Source organism: Dermochelys coriacea, chromosome 26, assembly GCF_009764565.3.
Source record: "Dermochelys coriacea isolate rDerCor1 chromosome 26, rDerCor1.pri.v4, whole genome shotgun sequence".
NCBI lineage: Eukaryota > Metazoa > Chordata > Testudines > Dermochelyidae > Dermochelys > Dermochelys coriacea.
The window spans coordinates 13,259,127-13,278,850 of NC_050093.1; the positions used below are offsets into that span (position 1 = coordinate 13,259,127).

Here is a 19,724-nt window from a genome sequence, read left to right on the forward strand (position 1 = left end):
GGGGGGCAGGAGAAAGCATTCCCATATTGTTTGCCAAATGTGAGAAAAAAAAGAGAGTTGACATCATAGCGGGGGAAAGCCTGGTGAGTGCCCTGGCCTAAGGGAAATGGAGACGAGTGGGTGAAAGAGACAGGGGGATTTCACCCTCTCCCCCATAGAGACAGCTAGAGAGGAGGGATATAGCCAGCAGTGATGGCTTACTGGACAGAATAGGGACTGAGGGATTAGTGCAGAGGGAAAGCAGGATTGATTTTGGAAAAGAACCCTAATAAACCTGGTGTTTCGGCATGTTGTGACAGTTGGGTATAGACAGAGCATTGCAAGTGGGTTGCAGCTTTAAAGCTCATTCCATACCGGGGTGTGTAATACAAAGGACAAGAGCTGCTTCTTGCTCTTCTACATGCAGAGGGCAAGAGCTTGGCAGCGGGTGAAAATTCAAGAACCCCTCTATGACCTAGCTCCCAACCTGGTGCTGTTGGTGCATTTAATCTGGGCCACTGATTCCTGCCCTGTAGCACAGGACTGTCCAGGGGAAATGGGCAGTCAGGATTAGACAGAGCAGTAACAGGGAGGGGATAAGGAGGTAAAAGTAGTGTGATGTACTAGGTGCTGGAGAGATGGAAGGGAGAGAGATGATGAGACAATGGGGTGGAGAGAGGGGAGACGGCTAGGATGAGAAGAGGAGGGAAGAGACCATATGGGTTTGGAGATCACCAGGAGAGAGGAGAAGACAAGAGAAAGAACAGAGTGCAGGAGAGGCAGAGAAGGAGACAAAGAGCCCAGTCCCCCAGACACCATGCCTCTTGGCAGACAGAGAGAAGGGATTTACCTTCCAGGAAAAGCATCAAGAGGTGGCAGGAGATATGGGGAAGCTCAGCTCAACCCAGCCACGGTAAGAAAAGAGATGGGGGCTGGTCCAGACACCTCTGATCTACAAGACAATTCAATTCTAGGACCTACCCTCACATCTGGCTCATCTGAGCCAAACCAAAATCCCAGATTGCAGCAGCCCTGAATTTTTGGAAGATTGGGGTATGGAGGTGAGCTGTACAGGCTCGATTGTGCTCTCACCCTGGTGTACATCATGAGTAATATATGTACAGCACCTAGCACAATGGGGCTCTGATCTCGGTTGGATCCTGTAGGCATGACTGTAACCCAAATGTTGCTGCTCCAGACTTGCCCTGGGGTAAGTGAGATCAGAATAAGGTCCTCTGCCTCGATGTTAAAGAGAAACAGAGAAAAGTTTAAGAGCCTCATTGCAAATTCACCTGTGGTTTCTAGCCAAACCCTTTCAGAGGTCAAATGCTCCAGATAACATTGCAGCATTTTATCAGTTAAATTACACAGGACAACAATACTTCCATGCAGACTTTAGGCCTGGCTCACAAAATGGTATATATAGATTCATGGAGTTAAAGGCCAGAAGGGTCTTTAGATCATCGAGTCTGACCTTCTGTACGACACAGCCCAGTTATCCCTGTATTGAGTCTAATCACTTCTGTTTGGCTAATACATCTCTTCCAGAAAGGCATCCAGTCTGGATCTGAAGACATCAGGAGATGGAGAATCCACCACTTCCCTGGGTAATTTATTCCAGTGATTAACCATCCTCACTGTTCAAAAATTGTGCTTTATTTCACCTTTGAATTTATCTGGCTTCAACTTCCAGCCATTGGGTCTTGTTCTGCCTTTCTCTGCTAAATGAAAGAGCCCCTTATTACCTGCTATTTTCTTCCCATGAAGGTGTTTATACACTGTAAGCAAGTCACCTCTCACTCTTCATCTTGATAAACTCTTTAAATCTCTCGGTCTCAGGCATTTTCTCCAGCCTTCAGATCATCTCTGGTGCTCTTTTCTGCACCCTCTCCAGCTTTTCCACATCCTTTTAAAGCATGTGGACACCAGATCTGTAGCAGCGTTCGAGTACCCATCTCCCCAATGCCATATACAGAGGTAAAACCACCTCCCTACTCCTTCTGCCTATTCTCCTGCTTATACATCCAAGGATCGCATCAGCCCTTTTTGCCACAGCATTGCACTGAAAACTCATGTTAAGTTGCTGATCCATTGTGACTCTGACAAGGATTTAAGAGTCACTGCTTACCAGGACACACAGCTCCGCCCCCCCGCCCCAATTCTGTAGGTACAGCCTGCCTTCCTTGTGCTTAGATGATAACTTTGCGTTTGGCTGTATGCATTAAAATGCATTTTGGTGAATGGGCTCAGCTTACCAAGCGGTACAATCACTCTGTCTGATTGCCCTGCCTTGTTCTCATCATTGTTCACCACTCATCCAGTCATTTGCCAATTTTTTCAGCAGTGATTTTATATTTACTTCCAGATTACTGATGAAAAAGTTGAATGGGAGAAGGGGAAGAGATGAGATATGGGCCAACGTGTTCAAATTCAGAAGCCTCAAGTTAGGCACCTGAATAGAAGCTGTCCAATGTTCCGATTAGCTGAGAATTCACAGCAGCCATTGAAATCGCTGGGTGTTCTGTCAGGCTGGCCCGGAGTCTCTCAGTCTGATCATGAGTCTTGCAATATTTTTTAAAGCAATAGAATCTGGTGTGAATACAACAGAATCTCAGCTTTTGTTTAATAAGAAAAGTAAGATTCCAGTCCTCATGGCTACAGGGAAAAGCTTAAAATCATGAAACCGAATGGTTCAAAAGCTGGCTGGCAAATGAAGAAGACTCTCAATTGAAGTCAATGGGAATGGGACCAGGATTTCATTCCAACTGTATTATTTTTTAAATCTCCTGATTTTTAAGCCAGTCCAGTGATTTTTTGGGGGGAGGAAGGGGCCCTGATTCATGATTTTTGGATGCTTCAGGTTGGCAATACTGCTTGAAATTGATACAATGGGTACGTCTACACTGCAGCTGGGAGGTGTGATTGCCACCCATGTAGACATACCCGAGCTAGTTTTGATTTAGCTAGATCAAAGCTAGCTTGGATAACAATAACAGTGAAGCCATGGCAGCATGGAGGGTGGCTGCTCAAATATGGACTCAGGGTCCTGGGTAGGCAGATATTGATCAAATCTAGCTACATATGCTGCAACCGCCCCTCCTGATTGCAGTGTAGAGGTACCCTTAAAATCAGGGCTGACTTGTGAAAATTTGGGCCTTATCATCGCAACCTCACTTTTCCCAACCCTACGTGGGGGATGGTGCCACCCAGTGCCCAGGACAGCTGTGAGGAGTCGTTCATTGATGTTTGTATAGTGCTATGAGGTTGAGTTATCCGACCTGTGGGGCTTTATCCCATGGCTGGATCATTTTCCATCTTCACTAATTCACTCTTGCCTTCCTGGTGGCAACCCCGTCATCCCTTTCCCCAATAAAACTGCCCCCACGTTATGACCTCAACTTTCATCGTAAGATTCACTGCCCTTCCCCTCCCCTCACAATCTTCAATGACATGTTAGAATCTTCAGGGTTACCGTGGGGCTTACCACTAAACAAATTTGTATCCTCACAATGTACCAGAGCATTCTCTACCGGAAGTGTGCTCTGGTCGACTGTGGGGGGAGTTGGTCCCTCCAAGGAACATTGACATAGATACAGCGCTAGTCATTTCCCCTCAGTCATGGCAGGTAGGGGATAGGTATTGTCCAGAGGGCCAGATTGGGTCCCCATGATTCATAGGTAGAGGGGAGTATTTGTAAGCACAGCTCCCTCATGCCCATGTGGAAGGGTCAAACTGCTTTCACAGCACCACTCTCCCTTCTCCAAGCTGGAGAGGTCAAGCTAGGCATGGAGCTAGGAAGACCATGTGGGGGAGCATGTAACATGCTGGGGGTTCTGGACAAGTGAAAGCAATAGATGGTGGGGGTGAGGAGAAGGGAGCACCTGGGGTACCAAAGATACAGAGATGTGGTTACTTAGAGTTTTCATGTCATCAGCTTACAAAAGGGATGGGTATGGGGAATAGGGCTGGTGGAAGGCAGCCAATGCCAGGAACGGGTTGTTGGTCTCAAGCGTAAGAGAGACAGAAAACTTGAAAGGTCTTTGTTTAAAAACAAAGGTGCTGACAGTAGTTCCAGCAAACAAACAAAAGAAAGCATTTCTTCACACAACGCACAGTCAACCTGTGGAAGTCCCTGCCAGAGGATGTTGTGAAGGCCAAGACTATAACAGGGTTAAAAAAAACCCTAGATTAATTCATGGAGAATAGGTCCATCAATGGCTATTAGCCAGGATGTGCAGGGATGGTGTCCCTAGCCTCTGTTTGCCAGAAGCTGGGAATGGGCAACAGGGGATAGATCACTTAATGATTACCTGTTCTGTGCATTGTTTCTGGGGCACCTGGCATCGGCCACTGTCAGAAGACAGGACACTGAGCTAGATGGACCTTTGGTCTGACCCAGTATGGCCATTCTTATGTTATTAGGTTCTTATGTCCCTGCTCCTAAGTCACCCTGGCATTGTGACAGCAGAGGTAATCTCAATTTCCTGTTTATAATTGTTTTTCTCTCCCCTATTGCGGCACAAGAGTCCCACACAGACAACAATAGGGGACCCTTAACTGACTGTGCAGGGAAACTGCAACATGGACACAAAATTCTCTCCTGAGTTATAAAAATCTTGACAAACCATTTTATGACAGCAGTGGGAGCCCAATTCAGCTCTCAGTTACACCTGTGTAAATCCGCAGTGACTTCACTGACTTTGGTGAGAGAGAGAAGCCCCAGGCTTGTCTGGTAGTGGATGGATGGGCCAAGCGAGCTGCCTGTCCACTGGTTTGAATAGCAGGTTGGGCTGTAGGTTTGAGGTAGCTACTACTGGATCTCCAGTTCTCAAGGCAGACTTTGGGGTAATTTTCCAGTCCTTTATCTAAGGCTGATGGTTACTATGGGAGCCTGGGTGATATCAGGCTCATCTGTTTATTTTTCTGTGCAGAGAACTACAAATCTCTATCCTCAGAAGACCCAGACCCTGATCATCTAAGCTTCCCCGAAGTGACTGACAGCCTTTCAATGGGAGGAGGCCTTCAGAACTCCAGGCCATCTGTACCAGCTACCAGCTCAGCTTGGCTCATACCTTCTGGCTCAAGCCAGCCCATTCAAGCTAACCTAGGAAACACCAATGCTTTTACATATCAGCCTTCAGAAACAGGACTATGGCCAGAGGTACGTGGCACTAGTGCACAGATACAGGTCTCCAGTTCAGCTGCTCCATACCCCACTGTCTATGAATGGGGAGTGAAGGGTCATTCCTATGGGACTGCGGCAATCTCTGCACACTTCCCTGTAACACTCGTAGCCCAGGAAGTCCCCAGCCCTGCTCCTTCTGCACCACCTCAGTTTAACAACACCACCAGAGTCAGCCCCATGGGCCACCTGTACGGGCATATTCAGCCTCCCGCAAATGCCTGCCTCATGCAGCTGCAGCCCCCGACTACGTCAGTGCAGGCTCATCAAAGCCAAGGCCGTGGCCAGCAAGTTCCTTTGCAGGACTGGAGAGGAGCCTACCTTTACAACCGTGACATGAGGGGTCAGGAGTCAGGAGAGATGGGCTCCATCGTGCAAAGAGGCAGGATCATTAAAGTGCCAGCAAACACCCAAAGTGAAATGGTTCTGGTCCTGAAAGCCATCCAGCCAATGGGCACCCGCCCATCCTCTTCGGCCAGTTTGTACTATCCAGTTTCAGCCCAGGCCAGGGATTCCCAGGCCATCGATCCAGGGTTCAAAGGTGAGGAAAGGAACATTCAGTTGTCCATTCTGTCTATGTCCCTGTCTTTGGTATATGCACAATGCACATTACTTATAGTATCTAAGCACAGTAGGTGAGTGGGGTTAAAACCTTCATCTAAGGTGTAGGGAGAATGGACCATTTGCTGGTGGGACTCATGATGAAGTAATTAAGAGAGGGTCTAAGCTAAAGCATACTGAAGCCAAGGGGAGTCTTTCCGTGGGCTCCAAAAGGCTTTGGATTAGGCCATTAATGAATCCGTGGGTTGAGTTTTAGTAATCCAGCTAAGAGGTTCTTTGGGAGTACTTATAATGGGGGTCCCTGTCTGCTAATATAATGCACTTTCTCATTCTGGGAGGATGCCCCCAGCCCCTGTTGCTGGGTGGTGAATCTTTCATACTTCAATTGCTCCATTGTCTTGAGATCTAAACTAAAGGTTGCTGAATTTACTGGGAGATTTTCCATTGACTTCCATGAGCTTTGGATCAGGTCCTGAGCGATTTGAGGTGAAGACGAAGGATCCATTCACACGGGGCTGGGAACTGTGGTCCCTGAACCATTTTAAAGCCTGGTTTTAAAATGATTAAGGATAATTCAGGCTGGAAAGATAGCTTGGCTGGACAATGGTATGGGGCCAGACTCTTCTGAAGCTGCGGATGTCTCAGGCAATTGGACTTGAACATGGTTTCTACATATAGCTTGGCTTTGCTCACACTATGTTTGAAATGAATCAGCCTCAAATGCCCTGAGCTGACAGTGCATAAAGGGAGTTTATAACAGCAGGAAGAGAAGCCCTTCTACCTCCTGACCAACTAGATAGTTGCTGGCAACAGCGGAGACAGAACTCAGATCCTCCTGCTCCTACAGAGCTCCACTGCTAAAGCAAATTTCTACTAGCTGTTAGCGGTATGGGGGCCTATGACACACATTTCAGCTGTTCTGAGTATATCCACCAGAGGGCACTAGCCAAGTCATTGTAATACTGTCATAAATCGAGCCAGGTGAAATTTTTTGGTTGAAAATTTTCAGACAAAAATGCAAAAAATGCAACCAAAATAACTAATGAATACATGTCCAATTTGCCAAATTGTTTAAGCTGGGAAAAAAAAAATTCAGAGTGAATGAAACGTTTCATTTTGATGTTTTGGAAACATTTCAGTTTTTCGCTTCCAAATGACATTTCATCTCAAAATCGACTTCATTTTTGTATGAAAAATTGGGTAAAAAAAAATCAGAAATGAAAAGAATGTTTTTTCCATTGTTTTTGGTTCGGCCAATTAAGTGGGGAAAAAAATCGTGAATTCGTACAGCTTTCCTCATCAAGCACTCAGCTGTGATAGCGGAGCTGTAGCAACATTCCAGTTTGCTGATGCGCATTCAGTATTGGGCAACAGATAGCTGGATCTTTATTATGGATGTTCTGCCACAGCGTTCACTACTTTGCAGAGCCACTCCTTACTGGGCTCGACTCCCACAGACCACTGATATTGTAACAAGGGACGACTCTGAAACCAAGTGCACTAACACAACAGTGCAACTATAGGTTGATCCAGCGCTTGAGTCTAACTGAACTTCCCTTGTGAGACTTCAGTGGCCCACAAACCTTATGCTGCCCCTCCCCACAGGGAGAATTTCTCCCTTAGTCGCCCTGCCGCACCCAGACACAACATCCTCTGCTTTACGCGTCGCTGACTTTTCCTGATTCTTTCCTTTCAGAGGCGGACCCTTTGCCTGGAACGCTGCATGAGCCCAAGACCTTCTGCCTACCACCAGGCTCAGCTCAGCAGGGAGGCGGAGTGAAAGCCATCAGCCCAGAGATGCTTCCTGAGGCCCTGGATGGGTCTCAGATGCCTCAGGGATCACAAGGGCCACCACTGTTCCCCTTAGAAATCCCTGATATTAACCAGCTAATGGCCTGCATTGAGTCTGTTCAGGCAACTAACTCCCTGTCACACAGTGACAGGCCCATTGATCCCAGGCAGGTGACAGGAAGCGATTCCCTCCAAGAGATGCCTCTAGGGAAACACGTTTCTCAGGAGAATGTCGCGGGAAAGAATATCATCAAACCTCCACTCGCCACTGAATCCCAGGATGGAGCCTCGCATCCTGCACCTGGGAAGGGCAAATCGCCCAGGAAAGCTTCAAAGCAGGCAGAACCCTCGACACTTCCTGCCGCTACGCCCCCAGTGGGGTCTGACAAGCCTTCTGCTGAGCGGGGACCCGAACTCGCTGATCCCCAGAAATTAGAAGCAAATCGTTCTGAGATGCCAGTAGCTACTGAACCAGCCCAGCCCTCTGAAGAGGACCAAGCAACGGGCGCTAAGAGGCTCGAAGATGAGAAGGAGACAGCGTCAGGGGATCATCTCCCTGATGATCTGTGGGAAGGGAATCTGGAGAACCGTCACCCTGCAAAGAACACCACTGACACCAGAACTGTAACCGCCTTAGGGGATGGGCGAGAGATTCCATGCGCTGACTCGAAACAGAGGACAACTGACCTCAAGAGGCAGCCTTCGAGGAAACTGGAAGACCAGGCAGATGTTTCTAAGCCTGAAGAGCGGCAGCACAAAAGACTAAGCAGCTCAGGGAATGATAAGGGGAAAAGTACGCATCAGGGCAGGGGGAAATTAAAACCGGAGGATAAACAACCTGGAAGTCAAGAGGGTGGGAAAATCTTCCAGCCAGAACGAGAGCCTTTTAAAATGCCCCGGAGCCACCTGGGGCTACACATGCTGGAGTCTATCCAGGTTTTCCACCCGTTGGGAAAGAAACTGATTCCACTGGGCCCTGCTCGAGGAGCTCCAGCTCTGCAGTCCAACAAGGCTGAAGGAAGCTCTTCCAGTGCCTGGCCAATGCCACTGCTGGGTCTCAAAAGAGCCCCGGGGCCTCCTGAAGACCCAAAGTCAACCTGTTGTGGTAGGAGGGATGGACAATGGGAAGTCACTGGCAAACTCTATCGTGCCCCAGGAAATACAAGGCCAGTTGCTTTAGCATCACCTAGACGCGTCGCTCTGAAGCAAGGCAGCAGCCGAGCACCTCCCACCAAGTCCTCCTTTGGGAAGGACCTGCCTCTGCCCCACGAGCGCACTCCTCTCCCTTCTCTCAGCTCCACGCCCACCTGGCGTCCCGGAGGGGGAACGCAGCCCCCTCCAACCATCCTAAAGAACCGGCCCCTCCAGGAGCTGGAAGTGTCGCTGCCCATCCCCCCGGAGCAGAGAGGGGAGCGGGATGCAATGAAGAGGCGGGCGCAGAAGGAGAGGGAGCTCGCTGCCCAGTATACAGCCCTGGGGAAGAGACAATTTTTTGTGGAAAGAGAGAGAGACCTGACGATAGCAGAGGAGTTTGGCTACATCTGACCTCTGTATATAGTGCTGCGATTGCCCCTCCTGCTAGCCATACCCCCAGACCCCTCTTCAGTTGTTACTCACTCTCATCTTGGCCTTGAATTCTTTATAGGGAGAGTGGAAGACACGGCCATAGCCATGGAGTTCGGGTGTCTGTAGAGCGCCCCAATCTATTCCGTGAGCTGGAAGCCATTTCTCCGCGGTGTATATTTCTATTTATTCATAGTCTTGTATTAAAATTCTAGGTCATTCTTGTTTCTCTGTCTACAATTGAGTCAGACGGAGATTTCACAGAGGACCTGTTTTCGGACACATTTTAAACACAGGGTTTCCCCCACATAATTCATGGGCATCTTATGGGTGAAATCCTCCCCTGTGCAAAGAGTCAGCCCAAGGTCCAGGTTCCACTTAAGTTCTATGGATGCTCTCAAATAGAAGTAAAGTGGTGCCTGGGCCACTATTTAAACATTCAAGGACCTGATTCTCTTCTCATTTCCACTAGTTTTACACCAACGTAACTATTGACTTAAGAGGGGATACTCCTGATTTACACCGGCATAGGGGAGAGAAGAATCAGACCACAAAGGGTTAAGAAGGTGACCCCCCCCTTCCCCCCACTTAAATCAATACCAAGACCCTGATTGACTCAGATGGTGCAGGTATTCCCCCTGACACAGAGATGAAAGCTCATTTGTGAGTAAGGTTCCAGACCCCACCTTGTCTTGCACCAAATTAAAAACTGACCAAGGGCCTGATTCTGATCTCCCTGACATTGCCTTTATTCTGCAGTTACTCGTGATTTGCACCAATGTAAATGAGAGAGAAATAAGCCCCCTGGAAGAACTCATTGCGGCTGCACTGATATGAAAGCCGAGCGAGATCAGAATCCCGTCCAGTGGGATTCCTGCTGAGTAAAGAGAGCAGGATTGATCCCATAATGCCGCTGTAGGTTCTTTCTTTCCGCTTCTTCAACTACAAAGTTGCACGATCATTTGGCGTCTAACAGTTGTTATACAGCCGCTCTATTTAACTGCTGGCCATTTAAAATGTAGCTGTCATGGTTATAGGGTGAGCTGCGCCATTGACCCCTTTCTTGGTCTCTCTGCTGGTTCATCCACCTACACGGTAGCTGGACGGTGCAGATGGGCAGCTTGTGTTGATGTACATGCCTCAGCTGTACCCTAAAAACAGACAGGAGGATGCAGCAGCAGGGGCTGTGCAAGCGATTGCACGCACAGGGGGATCAGGCGGTCTGCAGCCTGCTCTGCCGTGTTCTCACTGCTATTTTTAGTGAGCTTGCGAGATCAAAGCAAGTGCAGGTACATCTACATGAGCTGCAATAGCACCCCAGCTGCAGTGTAGATGTCCCCAGAGAGTGCCCTCCTCAGGTGTCGCTCCCTGGGCCTTCCCCCATCCCATGATTTTCCCTCTCTTAGGTCCTAGGCTACAGGACCCTGTTTATCAACCAGGCTTACCCCGCAGGATTTGGATAACTGCAGTTCTTCCCTTTACAGGCTTCTGGCCAGCAGTGAATACAGTGACCAGGCAGCCTTCTTAAAATAAAGGATTGTTTAATCTTAACAGCAGGAAGTAAGCATAGCATAAAAGAAAAGGATTTTTAAAACAAAACCACATTTACACTTTTACACATTTACACATTTACATGTCTATCTAGACTTCCAGACAGGCCTAACTTCCCCCAGGCCCCTGGATCTCAGTCTGTTCCCCTTAGCTCTCTTTGCTCCTGTCCTTGAGGGCTTGTCTTTAGCTCCAGCCAAAGTTCTTTGCTTCCTCAGCTCACACCCTTGGACCTGCTGCCCCAAGCATCCAAAGTGAACAGCTCTTGCATTGTCTCTTGAGGGTTTGCTGGGAAGCGTCTGTCTCATTCCACCTCCCACCCTTCCTGGATGCATTGCCTGACCATCCTGCTATTGAATTCCCTCCATATATGAATATACTAGACATCCCACTAATCCCAGTCAAGGTACAGTAAACCTCCCCTTACAACAGTCAGATAAATATAGAAAACATTAGTATTCATAAATTATTGCAGGCAGCTCCAAATTTGTCATAGTAGTAACTCATTGGACGCTGACGGAATAAAAGACTTTCCTATCATTAATTAATTTTAATATGAATAAGGGTTCGCACACTTTGTTGCTTACGTTGACCGAGCTGTACACCCAGCCAGACCCCTCACACCCACTGTGGCCAGCCCTCCCGCAGGGATGAGGTTGGGGTGGTAGGTCAGAGTGAGGGCACAGGTCCTGGCTAGGGGGCTGGCCAGAGGGGGTGTGAGATGCTTCCAGCAGCCTCATTTCCATTAAAATCAGGCCCACAGCATGCCCATTTGGTGCTGCGGGCAGAGGAAGCTCTTAGCACCCAACTCAAATCCCCAACCCCTAGCCCTAACCTAAACTTAAGCCTGAGATCACTGTCTGGCCCCTGTATCCAGAGCCTGTATAATCTTAATACTTAGATTAATGGAAATCAGGCCTTCCTGCTTCTCTGATTTTCACCAAATTCAACAGAGTTTTGCCCATTGAGACCAAGCATAGTCCCTGAAATTTTGGAATTGATCAGATGCAGCTTTCAAGTTTTCAGGATGCAGACAGATGGACAAACTAAAATGCCACTGAGTTGAGTGTAAGGCCTCGCTTTGCTTGGCCAATTAATTATGATGATCATTTCTTAACTGTATTACTGTAGCTCCTAGAGGCCCCAGCCAAGATTGTCATTCAGTGGAGTTACTCCAAAATCGGAGTTATTTGGCTTGATTCACCACTGCTTTACTCCAGTTTAATACCATTTTGACTCCATCAGGCCAAATCCTCAGCAGTTGTAAATCAGCACCACTCCCCTGAAGTCAACAGAGCTAACCAGATTTATACTAGCTGAGGATCTGACCTGCAGAAAAAATTATTTTTAAAGAGGATAATTTGTACGGTGTCCCCATGGACATGACAGAAAAGCTTCTTTCTTCACTTGTAGCTGTTAAAATGAAACCCTTAAGGGAGGGGTGAACAGATGTGAAAGTATCTTCTGAAGGCAACATCTGGTGGAATTATTCTGTAGATTGTCAGTGAGATTTCTCAAGTGGACAAGCTTGGCCATATACTGAATGTTGCCCTGCTGTGACCATAGAGATGAAGCGTGATTGTGGACAGAGTGTCTCAACCCCACTTCCTGTTTGACTCAGTTTCCCTGGGAGATGGAGGTTCCCAGTGAATGGCTGGGAAAATCCTGAGTCTCCCCAGGAGGGAGAGGGAGCTTGAGCTGGCTGAGCTGGAAATGCTTCCCAGTGTCCTGAATATTCCAGAGTGTCCCCAGGGGAACCCCCTGCCCAGCTCCCACCAGCCCCTGGGATCCAAATCCCACAGTGAGGCTGCTCTGGACATGCCTCCTGCACCAGGCTCTGCCCCCAGGTCCTGCTCAGAACCCTATGCCTGTGTGTGACACCCCCACGGGGGAGGGACCTGGGGCCTCCAGAGTCCAAAGCACGAGTTTGCAGCCTGAGCATGTCTAAGAGTGCAGAGAACTGTACTTTCATGACGTGTTAGTTGAGAAAGGGCAATACATGTGGAGGGAGGAATACAGCCTGAATGTTGCACTCTCTTGACTCTATCTATGGATGCTGGCACACAGGGCATGGTGTCAGAAGTGAGTCTGCTCTTCAGGGACTTGAAATCAGAAACCAAGAATATTGTGAAACCAAAGAGAAAAGCAGCAGCCTAGCACTATAGCAGATTCCCGTTCCCGAGCAGATGGATGTGAAAGGGGATGTGTTTAGAAATTGGGCATTCTTTAGATCACAATGGGAAAGCTATGAAATTGCAACAGGACTGTCTAAAAAAGAAAACAACATAAGTGTAGCCACGCTATTAGCTGTAATGGACAAAGGCAGCAACCTGCGCCAATGGCATCTAGGCATGGCAGCAGGAGAGCTGGAGGTACAATCCCAGGTGCAATCCTAGATGTGTGCCCAAAGCGTTTTCAGCCCATAAAACATGTCCGATATGAAATGGTTCTTTTCAACAAGCGTCATCCAGAATCTGGAAAAACAATTCATCAATATGCAAAATGGCTGACTCAAGTGATTATTAAAAGATGAACCTAACTCATGACACATTAGGAGTAGCGATGAAAGATGCAGGAACAAAACAGCAAAAACCCATGGCTTAAACGCCAAGACTAGCAAAGACAAGGCGGCAGCGCACAAACAAACAGGAAATTGAATGCCAAATAGGCGGTGGGTTATCAGGGAACGTGCAAAGCTACAACGGCTTCCTCAGCATTATGCGAGAGAAGAAAGTGAAACTTCCACCAAGCAAGGCTAAATTAAAATTGAATAGTGGGCACAATCAGAATACCACTCGGACCATGTCAGTTACAAGCAGAATACCAAGGAAGAGTACTAAGGCTGAAATTTTAGGTAGTACAGGCAAAACAGAAGCTATTGCTTTTTACTAAAACAAACCATAGAATCATAGAATATCAGGGTTGGAAGGGACCTCAGGTGGTCATCTAGTCCAACCCCCTGCTCAAAGCAGGACCAATCCCAACTAAATCATCTCAGCCAGGGCTTTGTCAAGCCTGACCTTAAAAACCTCTAAAACCTTAAAAACCTCAAATGCATTCATGACACTAAATCCAAGAGAAACAATTCATACAATACACACACAAGCAATGCAAAAATCATATCCAGAGCAGATAATACATTCTGGCATTCCTGCAGTAAAGCTGTTAAAAGATTACCATGATATTTTTGAAGGATGGGGTTGTCTTCTAGGCATGTTATACCTAGAAATAGATAAAACAAGTAAGCCAGTACATCAGCTGGCTCCCAGAGTACCCACTGCATTAAGAGAACAAATAATGGAAGCAATAAAGCAAATGGAAAGAGAGAGGAATCGCTGCTAAAGTGACAGAGTCCACAAGTTGGATAAGCCGCATGGCAGCCATTGAGAAGAAAAGCAATCTGTGCATTTGCATAGACCCAATCAGCTTAAACATAGCAGTATAAAGAGCTCAGTATCTGATGCCTACAATTAAAGAAATATTCCCTGACTTGGCAAAAGCAAAAGTATTCTCAGTACTTGATGCCCAAGATGGCTATTGGCAAGTGTTACTGGATAAAGAAAGCAGTTACCTCACCACATTCTGGGCACCAGCCGGTAGATACAGATGGCTGAGAATGCCGTTTGGGATCAAACCTGCAGTGGAAGAATATCAACAAGTTGTGCTAACAGGACTTGCAGGGATCGCTCTCATTGCTGAAGACATTCTGGAGTACAGACATGGAGACAGCATGGTGGAAGCTGTGGCAGACCATGGCCATAACCTCCCCTGCCTGCTAGAAAGGGGCCAGGGAAGTAAATCTAGAATTAATTAAAAAGAAGATGAAATTGTGATGCACTGCAGTACCATACACAGGGAACTTGATGAACTCTCATTGTCTGTGACACCACATCTAAATATATTAAATCAGTTTATCAGTCAATCAAACTGTTAGGATTAAACTACCTGACAATTTCTTTCAAGCCTCCCAGATGTGTGAGAACCCCTGATGTGACTGGACAAAGATACAGTATGGAGATTACCTCAACATGATGCAGCCATCATAAGTATCAAGGAGCTGGTGACCAACTATGGGTCCTTTGGTGACTGAGGAGTCCGATCCTTGAGCTGCAAACTCATTGGCAGACATTGCCGGTGATGTTGGAAGGCAGGGTTGGGTCATGGTTGCTGTGTGACAGTCATCTGTCCTTTCTTTTCTGGTGTTTTTCTGCCACCAGGGCAAGGCGATTTTCCCCAAAAGTGGGTGTTCTTTCTCTGACAAGTCTTCGCCAGTTAGCCCTATCCTGGGCTGCTGTCTCAACAGCATGGTATCAACGCTACATCTCTGGATGTTTGTCTTGAGGGTGTCTTTAAAGCATTTCTTTGGCCTCCTTGTTTCCTTTCTCCTTTGTTGAGTTGGGCATACAGCAATTGTTTTAGTAGGCATGCATCAAGCATGCGACACCATGCCTGCTCCACCTCAGCTAGTGCTGGGTAATCAGGGCCTCAACACTGAAGGTGTTGGCTTCCAGGAGGACACTGTGAAGTGTAAATGTATAATTGGGTTCAAAAATAATTAGATACATTCATGGAGGATAGGTCTATCAATGGTTATTAGTCAAGACGGGCAGGGATGTATCCCATGCTTTGGATGTCCCTAAATCTCCAATTGCCCAAAAGTGGGACTAGACAACACAGTATGGATCACTTGAAATTGCCCTGTTCTGTTCATTCCCTCTGAAGCATCTGACACAGGCCCCTGTCAAAGACAAGATATAGGGCTAGATGAAACATTGGTCTGACCCTTTATGGTCATTCTTAGGTTCTTATGTTCCTCAGTATAGATCCTTCACTTGCCAGCCCAGTTATATGCCACACAACTTTAACACTACTTAGATTAAGTACCATCAAAATATATTCCAATCAGCAGTGTGTGAGACTGTATACCCCATAATAATGCTACCATTACAATGTGGAGAATTAGACAATTGTGTAATTGCTGAACGACAAAAAGGGTGTCAATTTAATTCAAGATGGCCTTGCCAGGTAATGAAATTATGTCATGGTCAGAACCTTCACCTTAAATGTACTAATATCACACTCTGAGAGAAAACACTGAACCCACCCTAGGCTGCTGCTAAATTAAGGTTATTTTAATTTATCTTAACCTTCGAGTACCAGCATATTGGTAACCTGCAATCCTATTCTTAACATACTATAAAAACTTTACTTTCTATGGCAAAGGCTCAAAACTGGTAAATCTGCTACTCCAAACATCACTTCAAGTTTCTGTATCTCTTTAAGGTACTGTCTCACTTGCTGATGATCACAAATTATGTGTCCAGGCTCCATTTTCTTTAGGTATTAAGCATGGAACTTTCCTTGAATTATCTATATACTGTAGATAAACGCACCTCCCATTAGAATCATCCTATAGTGAACTAGAGTAGCAAGTTATTCAGTCTCAGCACATTTCAGTCACTTAGTGAGAATATTATTTCTAGATATTTACTGACAAACGTTCCTGCTGGAAAATTACAAATATATCTGATAACATTCCCAGACGTTATAAATCAAGTACACACCGAATGAGTATTTTGATTAATACAGATCCATGTCACTGACACAGAACATAGTACGCGTAGGAGAGAAGTCTCTTTGTTACTTATTGGTGGCAGCTGGTACAATGGGAGTTTCCAGATCAATTTACCGATTCATGATGATGGTGTCTCTAGAGGTAGATGCGTAGAAGATCCAAGTCAGTTTGGGGGTTGTTCACTTGAGACTATGTGGGACTAGACAACACAGGAGGATCACTTGAAATTGCCCTGTTTTGTTCATTCCCTCTGAAGCATCTGACACAGGCCACTGTCAAAGGCAGGATACAGGGCTAGATGGACCATTGGTCTGACCCAAAGAGTCAGCTCAGAGTTTGCTTGTAGCAAATATTTGATAGTTACCAGCAGGAGGTGCTACCCAGAGGCTAGTCAACAAAGTCCTGCTTTTCCTGGCATTCTGGTGTCCCAGTGTTCTGGACGTGGAAGAACAGGGTGTTGATGGCTGATGGATTCTTCTCTAATAAGATCTTTGGTGGGTTGTCTGATGGCAATTTTTCATTTTTGCAAATCTGACCCAGCCAGTCATGCCACAGTCCCCATCTCTCATGAGGAGTTGTGATTGTCCAACCCTAATTTTCTTCCCGAGTGGTCACCTTTTCATCATCCAATGAGATGAAAGGAATGTCTCTGGGAAGGGGTAGACTAGGCCCAGAAGCCCCTTGCTGGAGGCCTCCGGGTCCTGCCACACCCCATCCCAGAGAGGAGCAGAAGAGAAGTCCTCCAAATGTCCTGCAAGGGAAGGAGCCAATCAGAGGGGCTGCAGGAGCAGCCAATCAGTGGTCAGGAGGGCCATATAAAAAGCAGCAGCAGAGCCGAGTCAGTCAGTTGCTGCCTGGATCTGGAAGAGGGGACTGGGTTCCTTGCTGTCTGAAAGACCAGCAGAACCAGAGACAGCTCAGTGTGGCCAGGGACAGGGGAGCTAAGAAGGAGGTCCTGGCTGGTTACTGGGACTGAGCAAGGACTTAGCCCAGGAAGGGCTGCAAGAAGACAGTGTCTCCAGGGAGGAAGCCCTGGGGGTATGGCCCCATTCCAGGGCCAGGAGAATGTAAAAACTGTATACCCGAGAAGGGATTTGTTCTGTTCCACCTACTGACAACTGGAGGGCTTAGTCACTGAGCACCCATCGAAGAAACCAGTGACCATGGGGAGGGAGGCACTTGTGAGAAGTGGGTGCCACCCATTCCATGAACTGCATGGGTGCCAACCCTGTTACAGTCTCCCTTGGAGTTTTGCTGGTAGCCACCAGAGCTCAAAGCTCATCTACTTCATTTTCCTTGGCTCTTATTTACAGAACTTAGTAATGGAGGTGTGGTTGAATACCTGCCAAGGGCACCCTTGAGGCCCTCAGTTGGGTGGTATCCATCTCCTTGGTCACTCTTACGAGCCTCCATCTCTAGGGCGATGGTCCTTTCTAGAAGTCTCCATTTTTGTCTCGCTGATCACTTGCAGCTTTCCTGTCTTCTTCTGTGCTCTAAGGCTCAATCCATACAAAAGGCAGAAATGACTTAACCATTTTCTCTTGGCTTGGCTCAGTAGCAGAGCAGAAGAAAGTTGCAGGACACTTGAGTTTGGTCAGACCTAAGATACTTACCACTGGCTTTACGACCCTAATCGCATGGTAGATTTCATCCATTTTAGTATCAATAGTAAACTGGCCAATACATTCATTTTGGGCACTGAAACCATTCAAAAATTCAGGTTGAATTTGGCAAATAGTTCCAGCTGAAAAAACCTGAAAATAAAAATTCTGGAAATGTCAAAATGAACCATTTTGGCCCTTCTATTTGAACCAAGATTTGAAATGTTTCGTTTGACCTGAACTAAATCTCTTTGTTTTTTTCATCTCACTGAGGAAAATCGAAAGATTTAGTTTCGGTCAATACTAATAGATTTTTGGTTCAGCCACTGAACCAAAAAAAAATCAATTATTTGCTCAGCTCTACCTGGTCCTGTTTCAGGACTGGGGCTGTATTGCTCTCAGGTTGCTTCAAGTTCTCCCCATCCGAGGGCACCAATGAGCTAGAGGAAAAGACATTCCATTTCCAAAAAAAGAAAAGGAGTACTTGTGGCACCTTAGAGACTAACAAATTTATTTGATCATAAGCTTTCATGAGCTACAGCTCACTTCATCAGATGCATGCAGTGGAAAATACAGTGGGGAGATTTATATACATAGAGAACATGAAACAATGAGTGTTACCATACACAATAACAACAGAATGATCACTTAAGGTAAGCTATTACCAGCAGGAGAGCCAGGGGGGAAAAAACCTTTTGTAGTGATAATCAAGGTGGGTCATTTCCAGCATCCGATGAAGTGAGTTGTAGCTCACGAAAGCTTATGCTCAAATAAATTTGTTAGTCTCTAAGGTGCCACAAGTACTCCTTTTCTTTTTGCGAATACAGACTAACACAGCTGCTACTCTGAAACCTGTCATTTCCAAAAAAGGTCTTTTGAGGTTGTCTTCAAAAAAAAGCTGGAAATCCAGGAGCTGGTTTTTTTCATGCCAAAGAAACAGCAAATCGGTGCGCGATAACACTGCAACTTATGGCCCTTTGGATTTCTCTTTAATGTTGGTTAAAACTAGAAGCTCACACAATGTTGAGCTTTAGATAGATGGATGATAAAGTATGGACGTGTGGTGATAGATCCGAAAACAAAACGTTGGAAAACAATACTTTAAATCACTCTAGTGTCTTTCATGCAAGGGTCTCTAAGCACCTTCCAAAACACCAGCTCATTCAGCTCCACAGCAGCCCTGGAAGAGGCCAACATTATTATCACCATTGTATATATGGGGAAACTGAGGCACAGAGAGGCTAGCTGCCTGATTTTACCAGAGGTGCCAAGGACCTGCAGCTCTCACTGAAATCAGCAGGTGCTGAGAGTGCCCAGCACCTCGCACATTGGGCAATAAATGATGTACCCAAAAGGAGTCTGTGGCAGAGCTGAGAGGGAACCCAGGAGTCCTGATTGTCTGCTCTGAGCTCTAATCCTTAGATGTGTTGAGGGCAAGCTTATAAAAACCAGCAATTACTTTTTTCACACTTCACCAGTCCCCACACTGTATGGCAGCAAGCTCAGTGGGCTGAGCCTCTGGGTGGGGTGTGTACAGGCACCTCTCTCTGGGCAGAGAAACCTCTGGCATCTGAGCAGGAAATAAGTCACCCCTGCAGGTCCAGCAGGCCCAGACCATGCACAGGACTGGGGGAAGGCAGCTCTCTCCCTCCTCCTCCATGGGAAGCTGCTGGAGCAAGCACCCTGCCCCAGGCTTGTTGAAGCATCAGCATCCAGTCGGCAAGTCTGTGCTGGCCCCCAGAGTGGGAACGCCAAAGTCACATCTGGAGCTAGTTTGTCTCTCTCTCCGCTCCACTGCCTTCTACTCCTTTCTGCCCACCTGCTGGCCATTTACCAGGCTTTCTACTATATGGTAGCAGCTGGACCCAGGTCAGATTCTGGCTTACTCTGTCCTGCCTCCACCATATTATCCCCAGGACAGTGG

At 46.9% G+C, this 19,724-nt stretch overlaps 2 protein-coding genes across 2 annotated transcripts in view; both read left to right on the forward strand.

Moving 5' to 3' along the window:
- Nucleotides 1-597: 597 nt before the first annotated feature.
- Nucleotides 598-9,058, forward strand: C26H2orf78 (chromosome 26 C2orf78 homolog). The gene is given in 3 exon segments (XM_043502994.1): nt 598-892; nt 4,911-5,702; nt 7,419-9,058. Coding segments are annotated over 3 exon segments (2,727 nt in total).
- Nucleotides 9,059-14,240: 5,182 nt separating this feature from the next.
- The window catches only part of PROM2 (prominin 2), a 39,547-nt gene continuing 34,063 nt past the window's right edge, over nt 14,241-19,724 (forward strand). Inside the window, exon 1 of the mRNA XM_038384899.2 lies at nt 14,241-14,418. Coding sequence (XP_038240827.2) covers nt 14,241-14,418 — 178 coding nt within the window. The remainder of the gene's footprint in view (nt 14,419-19,724) is intronic.